Source organism: Lepidochelys olivacea, assembly GCF_965140295.1.
Source record: "Lepidochelys olivacea isolate rLepOli2 genome assembly, chromosome: 6".
NCBI lineage: Eukaryota > Metazoa > Chordata > Testudines > Cheloniidae > Lepidochelys > Lepidochelys olivacea.
This window is the reverse complement of record NC_140416.1, coordinates 125850996-125866569: the sequence shown is the minus strand read 5'-3', so window position 1 is coordinate 125866569 and position 15574 is coordinate 125850996. Positions and strand designations below refer to the sequence as shown.

The following is a 15574-nucleotide window of genomic DNA, read 5'->3' as shown; positions in this document are numbered from 1 at the left end:
AAATTTGCGGATGATACTAAACTGGGAGGAGTGGTAGATACGCTGGAGGGGAGGGATAGGATACAGAAGGACCTAGACAAATTGGAGGATTGGGCCAAAAGAAATCTGATGAGGTTCAATAAGGATAAGTGCAGGGTCCTGCACTTAGGATGGAAGAATCCAATGCACCGCTACAGACTAGGGACCGAATAGCTAGGCAGCAGTTCTGCGGAAAAGGACCTAGGGGTGACAGTGGACGAGAAGCTGGATATGAGTCAGCAGTGTGCCCTTGTTGCCAAGAAGGCCAATGGCATTTTGGGATGTATAAGTAGGGGCATAGCGAGCAGATCGAGGGACGTGATCGTTCCCCTCTATTCGACATTGGTGAGGCCTCATCTGGAGTACTGTGTCCAGTTTTGGGCCCCACACTACAAGAAGGATGTGGATAAATTGGAGAGAGTCCAGCGAAGGGCAACAAAAATGATTAGGGGTCTAGAACACATGACTTATGAGGAGAGGCTGAGGGAGCTGGGATTGTTTAGCCTGCAGAAGAGAAGAATGAGGGGGGATTTGATAGCTGCTTTCAACTACCTGAAAGGGGGTTCCAAAGAGGATGGCTCTAGACTGTTCTCAATGGTAGCAGATGACAGAACGAGGAGTAATGGTCTCAAGTTGCAGTGGGGGAGGTTTAGATTGGATATTAGGAAAAACTTTTTCACTAAGAGGGTGGTGAAAAACTGGAATGCGTTACCTAGGGAGGTGGCAGAATCTCCTTCCTTAGAGGTTTTTAAGGTCAGGCTTGACAAAGTCCTGGCTGGGATGATTTAACTGGGAATTGGTCCTGCTTCGAGCAGGGGGTTGGACTAGATGATCTTCAGGGGTCCCTTCCAACCCTGATATTCTATGATTCTATAGTTCCCAAACCAGATGGGGAAATACGTTTTTGCGTGGACTACCGTAAGCTAAATGCTGTAACTCGCCCAGACAACTATCCAATGCTACGCACAGATGAACTATTAGAGAAACTGGAACGGGCCCAGTTCATCTCTACCTTGGACTTAACCAAGGGGTACTGGCAGGTACCGCTAGATGAATCTGCCAAGGAAAGGTCAGCCTTCATCACACATCTCGGGCTGTATGAATTTAATGTACTCCCTTTCGGGCTGCGAAATGCACCCGCCACTTTCCAAAGACTTGTAGATGGTCTCCTAGCGGGATTAGGAGAATATGCAGTCGCCTACCTTGACGACGTGGCCATATTTTCGGATTTGTGGGCAGACCACCTGGAACATCTACACAAAGTCCTTGAGCGCATAAGGGAGGCAGGACTAACTGTTAAGGCTAAGAAGTGTCAAATAGGCCTAAACAGAGTGACTTACCTTGGACACCAGGTGGGTCAAGGAACTATCAGCCCCCTACAGGCCAAAGTGGATGCTATCCAAAAGTGGCCTGTCCCAAAGTCAAAGAAACAGGTTCAATCCTTCTTAGGCTTGGCCGGTTATTACAGACGATTTGTACCGCACTACAGCCAAATCGCCGCCCCACTGACAGACCTAACCAAAAAGAAACAGCCAAAGGCTGTTCAGTGGACCGAAAAGTGTCAGAAGGCCTTTAACAAGCTTAAAGCGACACTCATGTCTGACCCTGTACTAAGGGCCCCGGACTTTGACAAACCGTTCCTAGTAACCACAGATGCGTCCGAGCATGGTGTGGGAGCAGTTTTAATGCAGAAAGGACCTGATCAAGAATTCCACCTTGTAGTGTTTCTCAGCAAAAAACTATCTGAGAGGGAAAGCAACTGGTCAGTCACTGAAAAAGAATGTTACGCCATTGTCTACGCTCTGGAAAAGCTACGCCCATATGTTTGGGGACGGCGTTTCCACCTGCAAACCGACCATGCTGCACTGAAGTGGCTTCACACCGTCAAGGAAACTAACAAAAAACTTCTTCGGTGGAGTTTAGCTCTCCAAGATTTTGATTTCGACATCCAACACATCTCAGGAGCTTCTAACAAAGTGGCTGATGCACTCTCCCGTGAAAGTTTCCCAGAATCAACTGGTTAAAATCGTCCTTGAGATGTGGAAAATATTGTTAGTCTTTATGTACTTGGTAGTATATTTAGAGATGCATGTGTCTTATTAACTCTGTTTTTCCTAGAGCTCCTGGAAGAAATCCCAGCCAGTGTTTCACCCTAGCTGAGATTTGGGGGGCGTGTCATAAATATAAAGGGAAGGGTAAAGCCCTTTGAAATCCCTCCTGGCCAGGGGAAAGCTCCTCTCACCTGTAAAGGGTTAAGAAGCTAAAGGTAACTTCGCTGGCACCTGACCAAAATGACCAATGAGGAGACAAGATACTTTCAAAAGCTGGGAGGAGGGAGAGAAACAAAGGGTCTGTGTGTCTGTCTATAGTCTGTCTTTGTCGGGGATAGACCAGGAATGGAGTCTTAGAACTTTTAGTAGGTAATCTAGCTAGGCATGTGTTAGATTATGATTTCTTTAAATGGCTGAGAAAAGAACTGTGCTGAATAGAATAACTATTTCTGTCTGTGTATCTTTTTTGTAACTTAAGGTTTTGCCTAGAGGGGTTCTCTATGTTTTTGAATCTAATTACCCTGTAAGATATCTACCATCCTGATTTTACAGGGGGGATTTCTTTATTTCTATTTACTTCTATTTTTATTAAAAGTCTTCTTGTAAGAAAACTGAATGCTTTTTCATTGTTCTCAGATCCAAGGGTTTGGGTCTGTGGTCACCTATGCAAATTGGTGAGGCTTTTTATCCAACATTTCCCAGGAAAGGGGGGGGTGCAAGTGTTGGGAGGATTGTTCATTGTTCTTAAGATCCAAGGGTCTGGGTCTGTAGTCACCTAGGCAAATTGGTGAGGCTTTTTACCAAACCTTGTCCAGGAAGTGGGGTGCAAGGTTTTGGGAAGTATTTTGGGGGGAAGGACGCGTCCAAACAGCTCTTCCCCAGTAACCAGTATTAGTTTGGTGGTGGTAGCGGCCAGTCCAAGGACAACGGGTGGAATATTTTGTACCTTGGGGAAGTTTTGACCTAAAGCACAAAGGGGCTCTGAGGTTGGCTGGTTCCTTTCGGGCCTAGGTGCTGTTATACAAAACCAAAACATAATACAACCGTTGCATGTCTGTTGTACAATCATTTGCAGTGTTGCTGTAGTCGTGCTGGTTCCAGGATATGAGGTAGACCAGGTGGGCGAGGTAATGTCTTTTATTGGACCAAATTCTGTGGGTGGGAGGTACAAGCGTTCGAGCTTCACGGAGCCGGGGAAGGAAACTAGAAGCGTGCACAAGAATTTGGAAGGATGAAGGAACCAGTGGCAGCAGAAGTAGCTTTGAAGGACCCAAAGTGGTTAAGAGAGAACACTGGAACCAGAAACCCCACACCTCCAGGCCTGCCAAGCATGCTCCAACTGGAGGAGCGAGTTAGAAGGGAGTTAAAAAATGGAGGCAAAGGTGGTAGACAGGCTGCAGGAGAAAGGAACCCTTCTCCAGGAAGCCAGGCAGAAGGCCGAGAGTGGGAGGGGACCCCAGAGTGGGTAAGGCTCACAGGCAGGGCCTTCTCCAAACACCCTCCCCTTTGAGGATCTGCAGGGACCTGCTCATTTGGCCTCTTTATTTGCTGAGTGAATGGTTCGACTATGGCAGCCATGCCCCATACTGAAGGGACCTATGGGTAAGAAGTAGCCCAGGGAAGTGAACTTGGACTTGCTGCAGGGGGGACCCTGCCGGTGCTGCTTCCCACAGGTCTCTGGGCTGGGACCCGGTGGAGGAGGAGGGCCCGAGTCTCCTTATCACACCTTCTTAAGAGACAAGGCCCGGATGCCGGTGGGAAGCTGGAGGTTGCCGGCTTACAATCAAGAACAGGCACCCCTATCAGAGAGAGGGGGAAGGGGCAGAAAACAGATGTGCTAACCACTAGGCATCCCAGCCCTGAGTCTCCATCACACGGCCATAAATTTTCTTTGCTACATCCAGCCCTCTCTCTAATCGGTAACAGTAATATGATCTTTGGCAACAGCTTTCTCCTCCAGTTTTGGTTACAGACTAGACTGATGGAGACTAGTGATGCTAAACACACAGGCTCTGTGATAAGCCGCGAAGCTGACTTTCACTTGCCACCACTTTCACGTATCAGAATTGCTACATTTGCTTGTCACTTTATAGCCTCTTCTGACTGTTTCTCTTCTTTGGTTACTCCTATTGAAATAGTTCCACACTATATACCAACAGAAATACAAAAAGGTGGGACACACGTGCAGGCAGACACTGAATCAAATGGACACAGAGTACAGATTCTGCTCTGTTACACTAGTATAAATCCAGAGAAACTCCATTCACTTGCAGGAAGTAACATCAGTGTAAATGAAAGCAAGTTTTGGCCCAGTTGTCACATCTTTTATAGTTCTTAATAAACCACAAACTAGTTATTCTAATCTGGTCTCGAATGGTAGCCAGCCCCAGATGCTTCCGAACGAGGTGTGTGCCCTCACTGATGGACCCATTTTAACAAGCTCGCGGAGAGGACTTTCTCTAATAGTGCTAAAATGTACTACAGCGACACTCATTTAAATCGCATCTCTGAGAACTGCTGCTCTCACCTGGTGAAGAGGTAACAACCACCATCTTGGCCACCACACCAGGGACTGAACTAGAGACTGCTAGAGCAGAAAGCCGGAGTGTGTCTATAGCTTAAGCTAAAGAGCCAAGCTCTGTAGCTGGGGATGTAACAGATTCACATCCTCTGTGGACCAGGCAGAAATGGGGAATCAAAGTATACATTGATCATTGGGTTATATAGTTGCTGACTACCATCTCCAGGCCTGATTCTGCTCCCACTCACGCAGGGTTTACATGAGCATGTCTCCTTAGATGTCAATGGAGTTACTCCTGATTTACACCTAAGCAGAATCAGGCCCTTGGTCTTTGAAATTATACCTACTTTCACAACCATCAGAGATATACAAATAAGCTTATGGTCATACTTTGGAATCGAGCCATGACTATAGAAAAATGGGAAAATGTACAAATGTATATACAATGAGTAGTTCATCCTAGATCCATGCAGAACCCTTATTGCATCTTCAACCGGCAGCTTCATTCATTCATTACCTGTTTTCAGTGCCCTTGCAGCATATATTAAGCGTAAACTCACTTAATCTAACTTACAATCTTCAACATGTTTTGACACTTGCTAACCAACAGTTCTCCAGAAAACATCTACTTGAAGTTATTAATTATCTACTCTTGACTTTGAACAGAGCTAACACAATGTTTCTGCTGTTTGGCTTCCAGTTCACAAAACATTTCTTGCAAATTATCTAATCAACATTGATACAAAGCATGAAAGCAGGTGAAAAATTCGAAAAGTTTGCCCTGTGGGAAAGTTTGATATGGGAGATGTAGTCCAGTTGGGAGGCCAAAGCCTAGAGGACAACAGGGACATGAGACAAATGAACTATAATTTCCATGTGGCAACTCAGGAGACACCGATTGATATCTAACTGACCCAATGCAAAATGTTTCAATTTGATAAATCAAAATATTTTGATTCGGATTAACCCAATCGGAAATTAAATATTTTGTTTCAATGTTCCCAACAGAAAATCAAAACACTGGCAAAAGTCTTTTTTTTTTCTCTTTAAAAAAAAATCAACTTTGAAGAAAAAAAGCATTTTCTTTTGCCAAAACATTCTGATGGAAAATTCCTGACTAGCTCTATAGAGCAGTGGTTCCCAGACTAGTTCCGCCGCTTGTGTAGGGAAAGCCCCTGCTGGGCCGGGCCAGTTTGTTTGCCTGCCACGTCCGCAGGTTCGGCCAATCGCGGCTCCCAGTGGCTGTGGTTTGCTGCTCCAGGCCCACGGGGGCTGCTGGAAGCCATGGCCAGTATGTCCCTCGGACCACGCCACTTCCAGTAGCCCCCATTGGAGGCACAAGCGGAGGAAGTAGTTTGGGAACCACTGCTGTAGAGCATCTAGAGGGTTCTTATGAAATCTTCCACCCAAGATCTTTTTATAGGGCTTGACTGTGATCCTTTTACTCTCATTGAATAATATCCTACTCTACAAATAGTCGCATTGACTCCATTGGGACTTTTCACAGAGTAAGGTACCACTCATCCTGGCCCACAGCTATTTCTTTTAGACTTTAGATCAAGGGTAAATTTATAAATAGTTTCTAAAGGTTTAAAATTATTAGTAGTTATTTTAATAAATGGTTAATTGTAACAAGAGTTCAACAGATCAATATATGACTTATTATCATCTACAGCACCTTCTCCGGTTGTGTTTATAGCACACACTCATGTCTGTAACACACTTACATCTGTCAATCATTTATTATCCCTTCTAAACAATATATTAAGGATACTTTTATATCAACTGCGGCTATTATTTGTATTCTCGGAGGACAATAAATGCAACACTTTTGTGTGCATATTTATCAAACACCTAGATAATAGAGAAATCCCCTAAATGCTAGGGAAAGTCAGATCCTGATACAAATTCCACAGCTGTCCCCTATCACGTAAGGAGAGGAATCAAAATCCCTGATCCAAACACACTCCAACTGCAGGGCATTTTGGATGAATATCTGAATTTTGTTGCGTCTGCCCATTACTTCTAGATAGATCATAGCATCGGGTGGGTTTGTGCATTGCCACATTTTGTACCTTATAGCATAATCCTGTGCAGTCTATACATCTGGAAGACATTGTACAAGTACCAGATCCACTAGGAGAGTAGATAGTTTCATACGGTACCTGTTTTATTGGAGAGTCTGAAAGACACCATCTTGTCAGGGATGTTGCACACACTCCTCACTGAAGCAATGCAGCTGTAATTAGCATAGTCCTGAGGCCGAAGATTCTTTAGTTTCAATATCTTTGTTTCCCCCTGCACACATTAGAAAGGTAAATTAGGATGAGATTAAGCCACAGGGACAGGCAGATTATCATAGCTTTCTGAGACAGACTGCTGGGACCACAAGAATATTGTATTGGGATGGCTAATTAGGAGCAGGTGACAAGTTGGAACTATCCAGAAAGCAGAGTTGATTTTAACCAACCCAGCTGCATACAAAAAGTGCTCTGCAAAAATGCTTACAGGCATGACCTAAAAGGTTAACTCCCCTACATACACTCAAACAAATGAAAGAAAAATCTTGTTTTGGCAGCAGCTTTGAAGTCACAATTGCTGACTGGGTATCATTTCAGGTAATGCATCCTGAGATACAACTTGGATAATGAAAAATCATAAGCTACTGTAAAAGGGTTCCTGTTGCTTTCCTTTGAAAACCGGCTTCCTAGAGATTTTATTTTTAGACAGCAGTTATGCAAATTATGGTGCAAAGATCTGAACAGAGTATTTAATAATGGAGCTCTTTTTGACAGGATCTAGAGAAAATTATAGCATCCAGGCAGGAAATTTTCACATAAAATACTATATGAATTGGGCATAACAGAGAACCTGCAAACAGAAACATTTGAGAAAACAACCCTTAATGAAAAAATATACAAAATCTTATATCATTGATAGAAAAGACACAGGTGTTTATGTTTCCCTAACAAAGCGATACCAGATGTCTTCAGGAAGGACTGTTTAAATGCAAATACTCAATTTTAGATCAAATACAAAATAAAGACATCATGGGGGGAAAAAAACAGAAATGTGAAGCATAGTTACAACATCATCATTTCTATGGTAAATCATTGTCAGTTAACAGTGCGCCACAGAAACAGAAATTAAATAAAATAAAGCTGTATTAAAACGTGAACATGCAATTAGTGCCAGCATAGAAACAAAAGTATTTTTTCAAGCTCAAGACTCCTCACATTCAACAAATATTTAATCAGAGTTTATATGAGAGAAAGAAAGAGACCTTTGAGCAATCGTGGATAGTTCTCTGAAACCTTCAGCTCAATGCACAGCAGCAGTCAAAAAAAGCTAATAAGGTGTTAGGAACTATTAGGAAAGGGATAGAAAATAAGACAGAAACTATCAGAATGCCCCTCCATAAATCCACGGTGTGCCCACACCTCCGTGTGTCCAGTTCTGGTTACCCCATCTCAAAAAGAATATAGCGGAACTTGAAAAGGCTCACAGAAGGGCAACAAAGATGGTCAAGGGTAAGGAATGATTCCATACTTGGAGAGACCAAAAGTATTAGGGCTGTTTTGCTTAGGAAAAAAAAGATGATTAAGGGGGATATGACAGAGGTCTATAAAATTATGAATAGTGTGGAAAAAGTGAATAGAGAAGTGTTCAAACAATACAAAAGCCAGGGGTCACCCAAAAAAATCAATAGGCAGCATGTTTAATGCAAACAAGAGGAAGTGCTTTTTCACACAATGCACAAGTAACCTGTGGAACTCATTGCCATGGGATGCTGCGATGGCCAAAAGTATAACTGAATTCAGAAAAGAACGAGGTATGTTCATGGAGGATAGGTCCGTCAAGGCTGTTAGCCAAGATGACCAGGTCTGCAACCCCATGCTCAGAGCGACTCTAAACCTCTGACCGCCAGAAGCCGGGAGGGGAAGACAGGTGGGATCTCTCCAAAATAGCCCTATTTTGTACACTCTCCCTTTGGTACTGGCCACTGTCAGAGACAGTCCACTGGAATACATGGACCATTGATCTGACCAGTACTGCATCAGTTCTTAAACTAAAAGGATATAAAAGGACAAATCCTCTTTGACTTACTCAGGCAGAACTCCCTCTAAAGCAAACTGAAGCTCTGAATAAAGCAGGCATGAAGTGGCCTAAACGCTGAAAGAAACAAACTGAAGAACTCTTATTACAAGATTTCCTCTCAGTTGTTAATAATATTACTGTCTGGTGTATAGTTTTATTGAGACAAAATGGTTGCATAAATATCAAGTGCACAAGGTTAAATAGGAAGGATTTGGATGGCTATATGGGCTGCATTCAAAAATACTGCACATTATGAATAAGCAAAAAGAGATGAAAGTGAAATAAATGGAGCACGTGGCTCGTTCAGGAAAGAGGTAGCCTTAAATGCAACGTTAGGTCCCAGTCCTGAAAACATAACGCAGCATGCTTCACTACAAACATGCGAGTAGTGCCCGCGAAGTTAAATGTGAAAGTTAAGCAGATGTTACATAAGTGTTCGCAGGAACAAGGGTTTAAACTAGACTGTTCAAACGCACACAGTACTACAAAGGGAAATCTGAACCCCTTTTCAGAGAAGGATCGATACGGGTGGCCAGCAAACACGGATGGAGATGGAAATGAACAGAGTTACTAAATCTCTTTGGTCAAAGTCAGACACCAGTGTAGTCCTGCGTGAGATAGGAATGCAGGATTTCATACCTTACAGCATGCTCAGGCATATCTGGGGGACGCGAGGGCCAATTTAAAGCTCATTTAAGTTGACGTGAAGACAACTGTGGAAGTCAATGGCCTGTGGATCAGGCCCGCAGATACTATGAGTTTGTGAGTCTCGCAAGTTTAAGCCTCAGCTGTTCACTCCTTGATGTTGTGGACGGATCTCACAATTGTAATGTGGTTTATGTTACGTCAATGTCTATGATTTGTTAAAAGTAATTTTAGCTGATTTGTGTAATTAGTGTAATTATGTCTAATTATATAATTAGTGTAAATACAGCAAATGTAATCTTATCATTGAACTGTGCAATTACAATATCTAATGATGATGATGATGATGAAGAAGAAAATCCTTAGGGGAAAACTTGTGCGGCAAGTTAAAAGCTTTAAAAAATTCACTATCTGAACTGCTTTAGTACATAAGTACATGTGTATATGACTGGGTTCCCTCCCCCTCCCCCCAGAGAGTTACTAGAATAAGTAATCCTTGTTAACAACCAAATTGCAGAAATTCTGGTTTAAAAATCTAGAGCTAAATTTGAGCGGCAGGATTCCTAAAATGAAGATAAGGCAATAATGTGGTTTATGTTTTACCTTCTTTTATTTAATACTGAATAAAATGGAAATACAGATAGAATACGCTGCTTCCTTCACCCCTCCTCCCTTTGGCTACAATAGAAGAGAAAAGTTAAAATATTTCAATATTTGTTTTCCCTAAACTTCATTTGATTTGGACTGATGATCCAGCTTCAAAGCTATCAAGAAGAAAATGCCATCTCAACTTCAAATCCCCAAATGTTCTAAAGTCAAATCTCTTATCCCTCCTCACATCAGCTATCACTGTTTGCTACTGGACGTATCATCAGCAGGACCAGTTATGCAGGTATATGCAGTAAACATGTATGACTCGAACTTTTAATTACACTTCGTCCTCTTGTATATCAAATCTCATATGCACACAGGTAGATGCGCTAATTCAACCTGAGCACCAATATATGCAGAAAGGCTGTGGATAAGCTTTTGATGATGAATATGACAATCTGATTTATTTACTAATTTAATACACACACAGGTTCTACCAAGAGTGTTCCTAATAATAACCTAGGGACCATACTTTTTTTTAAAAAGGAATCTAATTTAATGTGATGCTTTCTAGCCTAATAAGAACATATCGAACAAAAGAAATTACAGTAAACGTTGCCATGTTGATGCATTATTAGTCAAAGAATCCCATTTCAGAGGGAGAATTTGACTTTTAATTAACCATTCAAAACCCTCCAAATCCACACCTCTGTGTTCACTAGAAAACAGACCACAGAGTCCCTAACTGGGTCCATAGATGATAAATTAAGAATAATCTCATTGCGTTCAGAGGTCCAGGAATGGTACTCTCCCCGTCTATTTCTCATCTCTGTAAGGTTCCAGTCTGTATGTTTCTCTGTAATATTGCAAGCTAGGTCAGCAATACAGAGTGTAATACACAGCAGAAATGATGGTGCTCTCAAGTCAAAAGCTCAGAATTATTTAGGATTGTTCTGCTCTAACTCAACGGGCAGCTGTTTGTTTCTTTCCTCAGTGTTTTTTTCAGATTTTCAAAACACTCTCTCTCTCACACACACACACACACACACACACACACACACACACACACACACACACACACACACTTGTTTTCAGTAGACTGGATCTCCTTCTCCCCCACTTTCAAACTGGGGTTGATTTACGGTCTTCAGAAATACAAATGTGTTCAAAAATGTGATCTGATAGGCAGCTTTGATGGCCAATACGCCTGAGCTGCCAGAGATTATTGGTAGCAACACTTCTGAGCAACAGCAGCTTTCTCCCCCTGTAACCTTCTATACAGAGACACTGTACATTAATTATTTGGGGAACAGGTAGGAAAAAACAGGATGATGGGGCAGATCTTTAATTTGTGCACTTCAATGACTTCAAAGGAGCTACTTCAGTTTGCACCTGCAGTGGATCTTACCACCCGTTATTACTGACTTAGATTCCTTTTTAGAGGGTAGCCCAACAATTTCAAAATAAAGCGAGGTTTCAGAGTAACAGCCGTGTTAGTCTGTATTCGCAAAAAGAAAAGGAGTACATCCGATGAAGTGAGCTATAGCTCACGAAAGCTTATGCTCAAATAAATTGGTTAGTCTCTAAGGTGCCACAAGTACTCCTTTTCTTTTTGAAAATAAAGAGAGAGTTTCCTCTCTGTTAAATGATGCTTACAAAAATAAAGGCACTCAGTAACTCCTAGGCACGCCATCATTACACAGCACACACAGACATGATACGCACAGCACATGCAATCTTGCCCTATAGTGTAAATTGCCCAAACAGTGTCAGCCTAAAGAAAAGTATTCCACTTCTGTTTGTGTGCTAACTCACCATGGCTGAAAGTTACCCAGTGCCGAGAATCAGCACCAGGCCTGGGCACCGTGTGTTTTTGCACACAGTATTGCATGTGATTTCCACAACAGAGAAGCCAACAGCCCTACGGGACCTTGAGCAGGTTTGCAAGGGGATGGAAGCTGGATATTTATTTTAGAGCAGCTGACTCTTCGGGTATGTCTAAACAGATCCACAGCAGCGAGTGTCGGAGCCTGGGTCTATGGACTCTGGCTCATGATAAAAATAACTGACTCTTATCTAATTCTGGTGGGAGTTGTAGGCTCCCAACTCCCACCAGAATTAGATAAGAGTCAGTTTCTAACTCCCTCAGGCTCCTGAAATGAACCATGTTGGTGAAAACCCCTACACCATGCCTGATAGCTATTTCTTCAGCTTCCGTGGGGGGAAAACAACAGATGTGAAGCCTGAAATGGAAAGAAGGAAACCGTTCTTTAAGGGGTCAATATACTGTGTACGTAAGGGGGGAAAATATTATGAGGAAAAGAAAAATACTGTACCTTGATTCCTACCTGGGTAAAGAAGGGTTCATAGATTTCAACTCCTTTATCCGACCCTTGCAGTAATACCTCTTGGCCACGTCTCCAGCTGTACCGTACAGGTGGGTTGGAGTTAGCAACACACCTGAGAAACACTGTTCTCTCATAGTAAAACTGTTCTTTTGCTTCCCCGATGCTCTGGTGAACTGTCACTATCGGGTCATCTAAATCTGGAAAGGCAAAAAAAAAGCACAAAAACACACAATTCAGATAACAAAATCAGCACTTACATAGAACCTAAGGTGTTTCCTACACAGAAGTAAGCAACCAAGTAAGACCGCACATCTTGAAAAACAACAGGTAAGTATGAGAATGTTTGGGATCTGTTCCGAGAACAGTTACTACTCCAAGTGTATACTCTTAGATTGTCAGTTCTTTGGATCGTCTTTCTGTTCTGTGTTGGTACAGCACCTGCCACAATGGGGTCCCTTCTCACCGTTGAGGTTCCTAGCTGTTACTACAAGAGAAATAACTTCAAAACCACGCATGGTGTTAAGCGTGAATTAATGTTGCATTTAAACAATTTAATCTCGCTTTCTTTCTTAATCTCACTTAGTTAAAACACTGTTGATCAAACCCTGGAAATAATTAGTCAAGCTGTTTTAATTTGCATTGTAAGAGAAGTTTGATGTTATTTGGTGAGAATGTTTTATCTTTGCCTCTTATCGGATAATGTGAGTGTATTTGTGTTTCTTTAAAGTAATAAAATAGAACATTTTTAAGGCAGACATGTCTTTAGGTAGTTAGATATGTATTAAGATACAAACAAGAAGATCCATCCCAGGCTTTGGATACCCTTGACTCTCAATTGCTCTTGACTCTCCCGTTGCCTGCTCTGTCCCCATATCTACTCTAGAGACACCATCAGAGGACCCAACCACATCAGCCACACCATCAGGGGCTCATTCACCTGCACATCTACTAATGTGTCATATGCCATCATGTGCCAGCAATGCCCCTCTGCCATGTACATTGGCCAAACTGGACAGTCTCTACGTAAAAGAATAAATGGACACAAATCAGACACCAGGAACGGTAACCTACAAAAGCCGGTAGGAGAACACTTACATCTCCCTGGACATTCTACAACAGATTTAAAAGTAGCCAGCCTGCAACAAAAAAACTTCAAAAACAGACTTCAAAGAGAAACTGCAGAGCTACAATTCATTTGCAAACTTAACACCATTAATTTGGGTTTGAAGAGGGACTGGGAGCGGCTGGCTCACTACAAAAGCAATTTTCCCTCTCTTGGTATTGACACCTCCTCATCAATTATTGCGAGTGGACCACATCCACCCTGACTGAATTGGCCCTGTCAGCCCTGGTTCTCCACTTGTAAGGTAACTTCCTTCTCTTCCTGTGTCAGTAAATTTATGCCTGTATCTGTAACTTTCACTCCATGCATCTGAAGAAGTGGGTTTTTTTACCCACGAAAGCTTATGCCCAAATAAATCTCTTAGTCTTTAAGGTGGCACCAGACTCCTCGTTGTTTTTGTGGATACAGACTAACACGGCGACCCCTCTTGATATTTAAAATACAGACTTCCAGCTCCTGCAGTATCAATTTAAGCATCCCTGAAGCCCACAACAGAGTTTCTTCCCATTCCAAGTCCACACTTCGCAAATACCTCACTGCCTCTAAACAGGAGAAAGGAAAGTTAGCCCTGTAAATCGACTAACTTGGCATAGTATTAAAGAAGTATATAAAGGGTTAAATTAGCTCGGCTAAAGAAAATATATTTATGGGAAGAGTAGATCCTGTTAGCAGTTCTGGGAAGGCCTTGAAAGAATGTGGCTTAATTGGAAAAACTGGACCTGAAAGGTAACTGGTAACATAACACAGGAGGAAAAGTTCTTGGGGAAAAAGGCCCCAGTGATCATGGATGGTTCTAACTAGTTTGAGTAATAAAGAAAGATTGTGCATGTTGAATCAGCAGGACCGAAACCTGGTTTTAGCAAAGACAGTGACAATCAATATGCCATCAATTGTCTGTTGTACTGTATACAAAAACCAGGGGTATTTCTCAGCTCCTATCTGATCATACTGGAGCAAACGAGGATGAAAGCATTATCCCTGGGTTTGATTCTTTTGTGACTCTTCTGATCAAATGTTTATGAACGTATGTTATGATATGGATGTAGGAATCACTTATTTTTTAGGCTTTTAGAGACGATTAGAGCATTTGCACAATACCATTTGGCCTTCAGCTTCTAATATAGAAATTTAGGGTTAAATTGTGTAGCGGGAATACCCTGCCTAAACAATTATGCCGATAAGCTTCTGACACTTGGCTAGCTCCTATCAAAGGGGGAGACAATTCCTTGGTATGCAGTGTTGTTTTACCAACATATTTTGGTAAGTTGTCTTAAAAATAATGGCTACATTGAAGAAAAACATGCAAATAACCCCCATCCCAGCCACCTTCACTAACTTATGTTGCACAATTTTCCACCTGCAAATAACTCAGCCTGCAAGTTTCCACTCACAATTAGTGGCAGATGGACATCTAGCTACTAAAACTTCTAATGACCAGTAGGAGGCTGCTTCTCCAAATTAGGTACTTAGGTTTCCAAAAGGCTAGGTGTAGACAGGTAGATCTAGGTGTGCTCCCAATCTGCATGTACATTTACTGTAGCTGTGTATTCATAAGGGCTGACTGCATACCCAACAGTGCCTGCTTATCCACATAGACCTATCATTGCTCAATCTGCATGCACACAGTGATTGCTTGTGTTAATTCGGCACACATTTTATTGGTTAGAAAAATGTGTAGAAACCCATGAAAAACAAACACACACGCCTATTAAACTCTAGAATATGCAGGATTTCTTCAGTTAATTCTGATTTTACCCACTCATCCACAAATTACAACCCCAGTCCTTCAAAGACTTATGCACCTGAGTAACTTTGCAAATGTGAGAAATCCATTGAATCAGTTAGAACAACTCCAGACCCTGCTTCAGGGTCCAACTTTCAGCATGTTCCTTGTCCTATTGATGTCAGTGGGAGTACACTCACATGCTTGAAGTAAGGCATATACTACAGTACTTTGCTGAATCAGGTCCAGGAGAACACAGTTGCTCCATTGCATGTTTGCAGGATTGAGGCCAATCAATGCTAAAAAATAGCCATCTGCCTTAAATATGTAAGCTGCTCTTTAAAGGTGTACATCTTGATTTGAGTAGTAAGACCAGTGGCTGTGCACATTGGAGTAAGCATCTCGATTAATACGAAACACATGTTCCATACGTCTATCCGAGTAATACGGACAATA

At 42.2% G+C, this 15574-nt stretch overlaps 1 protein-coding gene across 4 annotated transcripts in view; it reads right to left on the bottom strand.

Moving 5' to 3' along the window:
• The window catches only part of MDGA2 (MAM domain containing glycosylphosphatidylinositol anchor 2), a 665204-nt gene that overhangs the window by 296027 nt on the left and 353603 nt on the right, over window positions 1-15574 (bottom strand). For 2 of the 4 annotated variants that reach the window (XM_084631535.1, XM_084631538.1), the window contains 2 exons: window positions 12261-12469; window positions 6756-6888 (listed from right to left, as the gene is read on the bottom strand). In XM_084631535.1, coding sequence (XP_084487661.1) covers window positions 6756-6888; window positions 12261-12469 — 342 coding nt within the window. The remainder of the gene's footprint in view (window positions 1-6755; window positions 6889-12260; window positions 12470-15574) is intronic. The other 2 variants (XM_084631536.1, XM_084631537.1) reach the window with 1 other exon arrangement.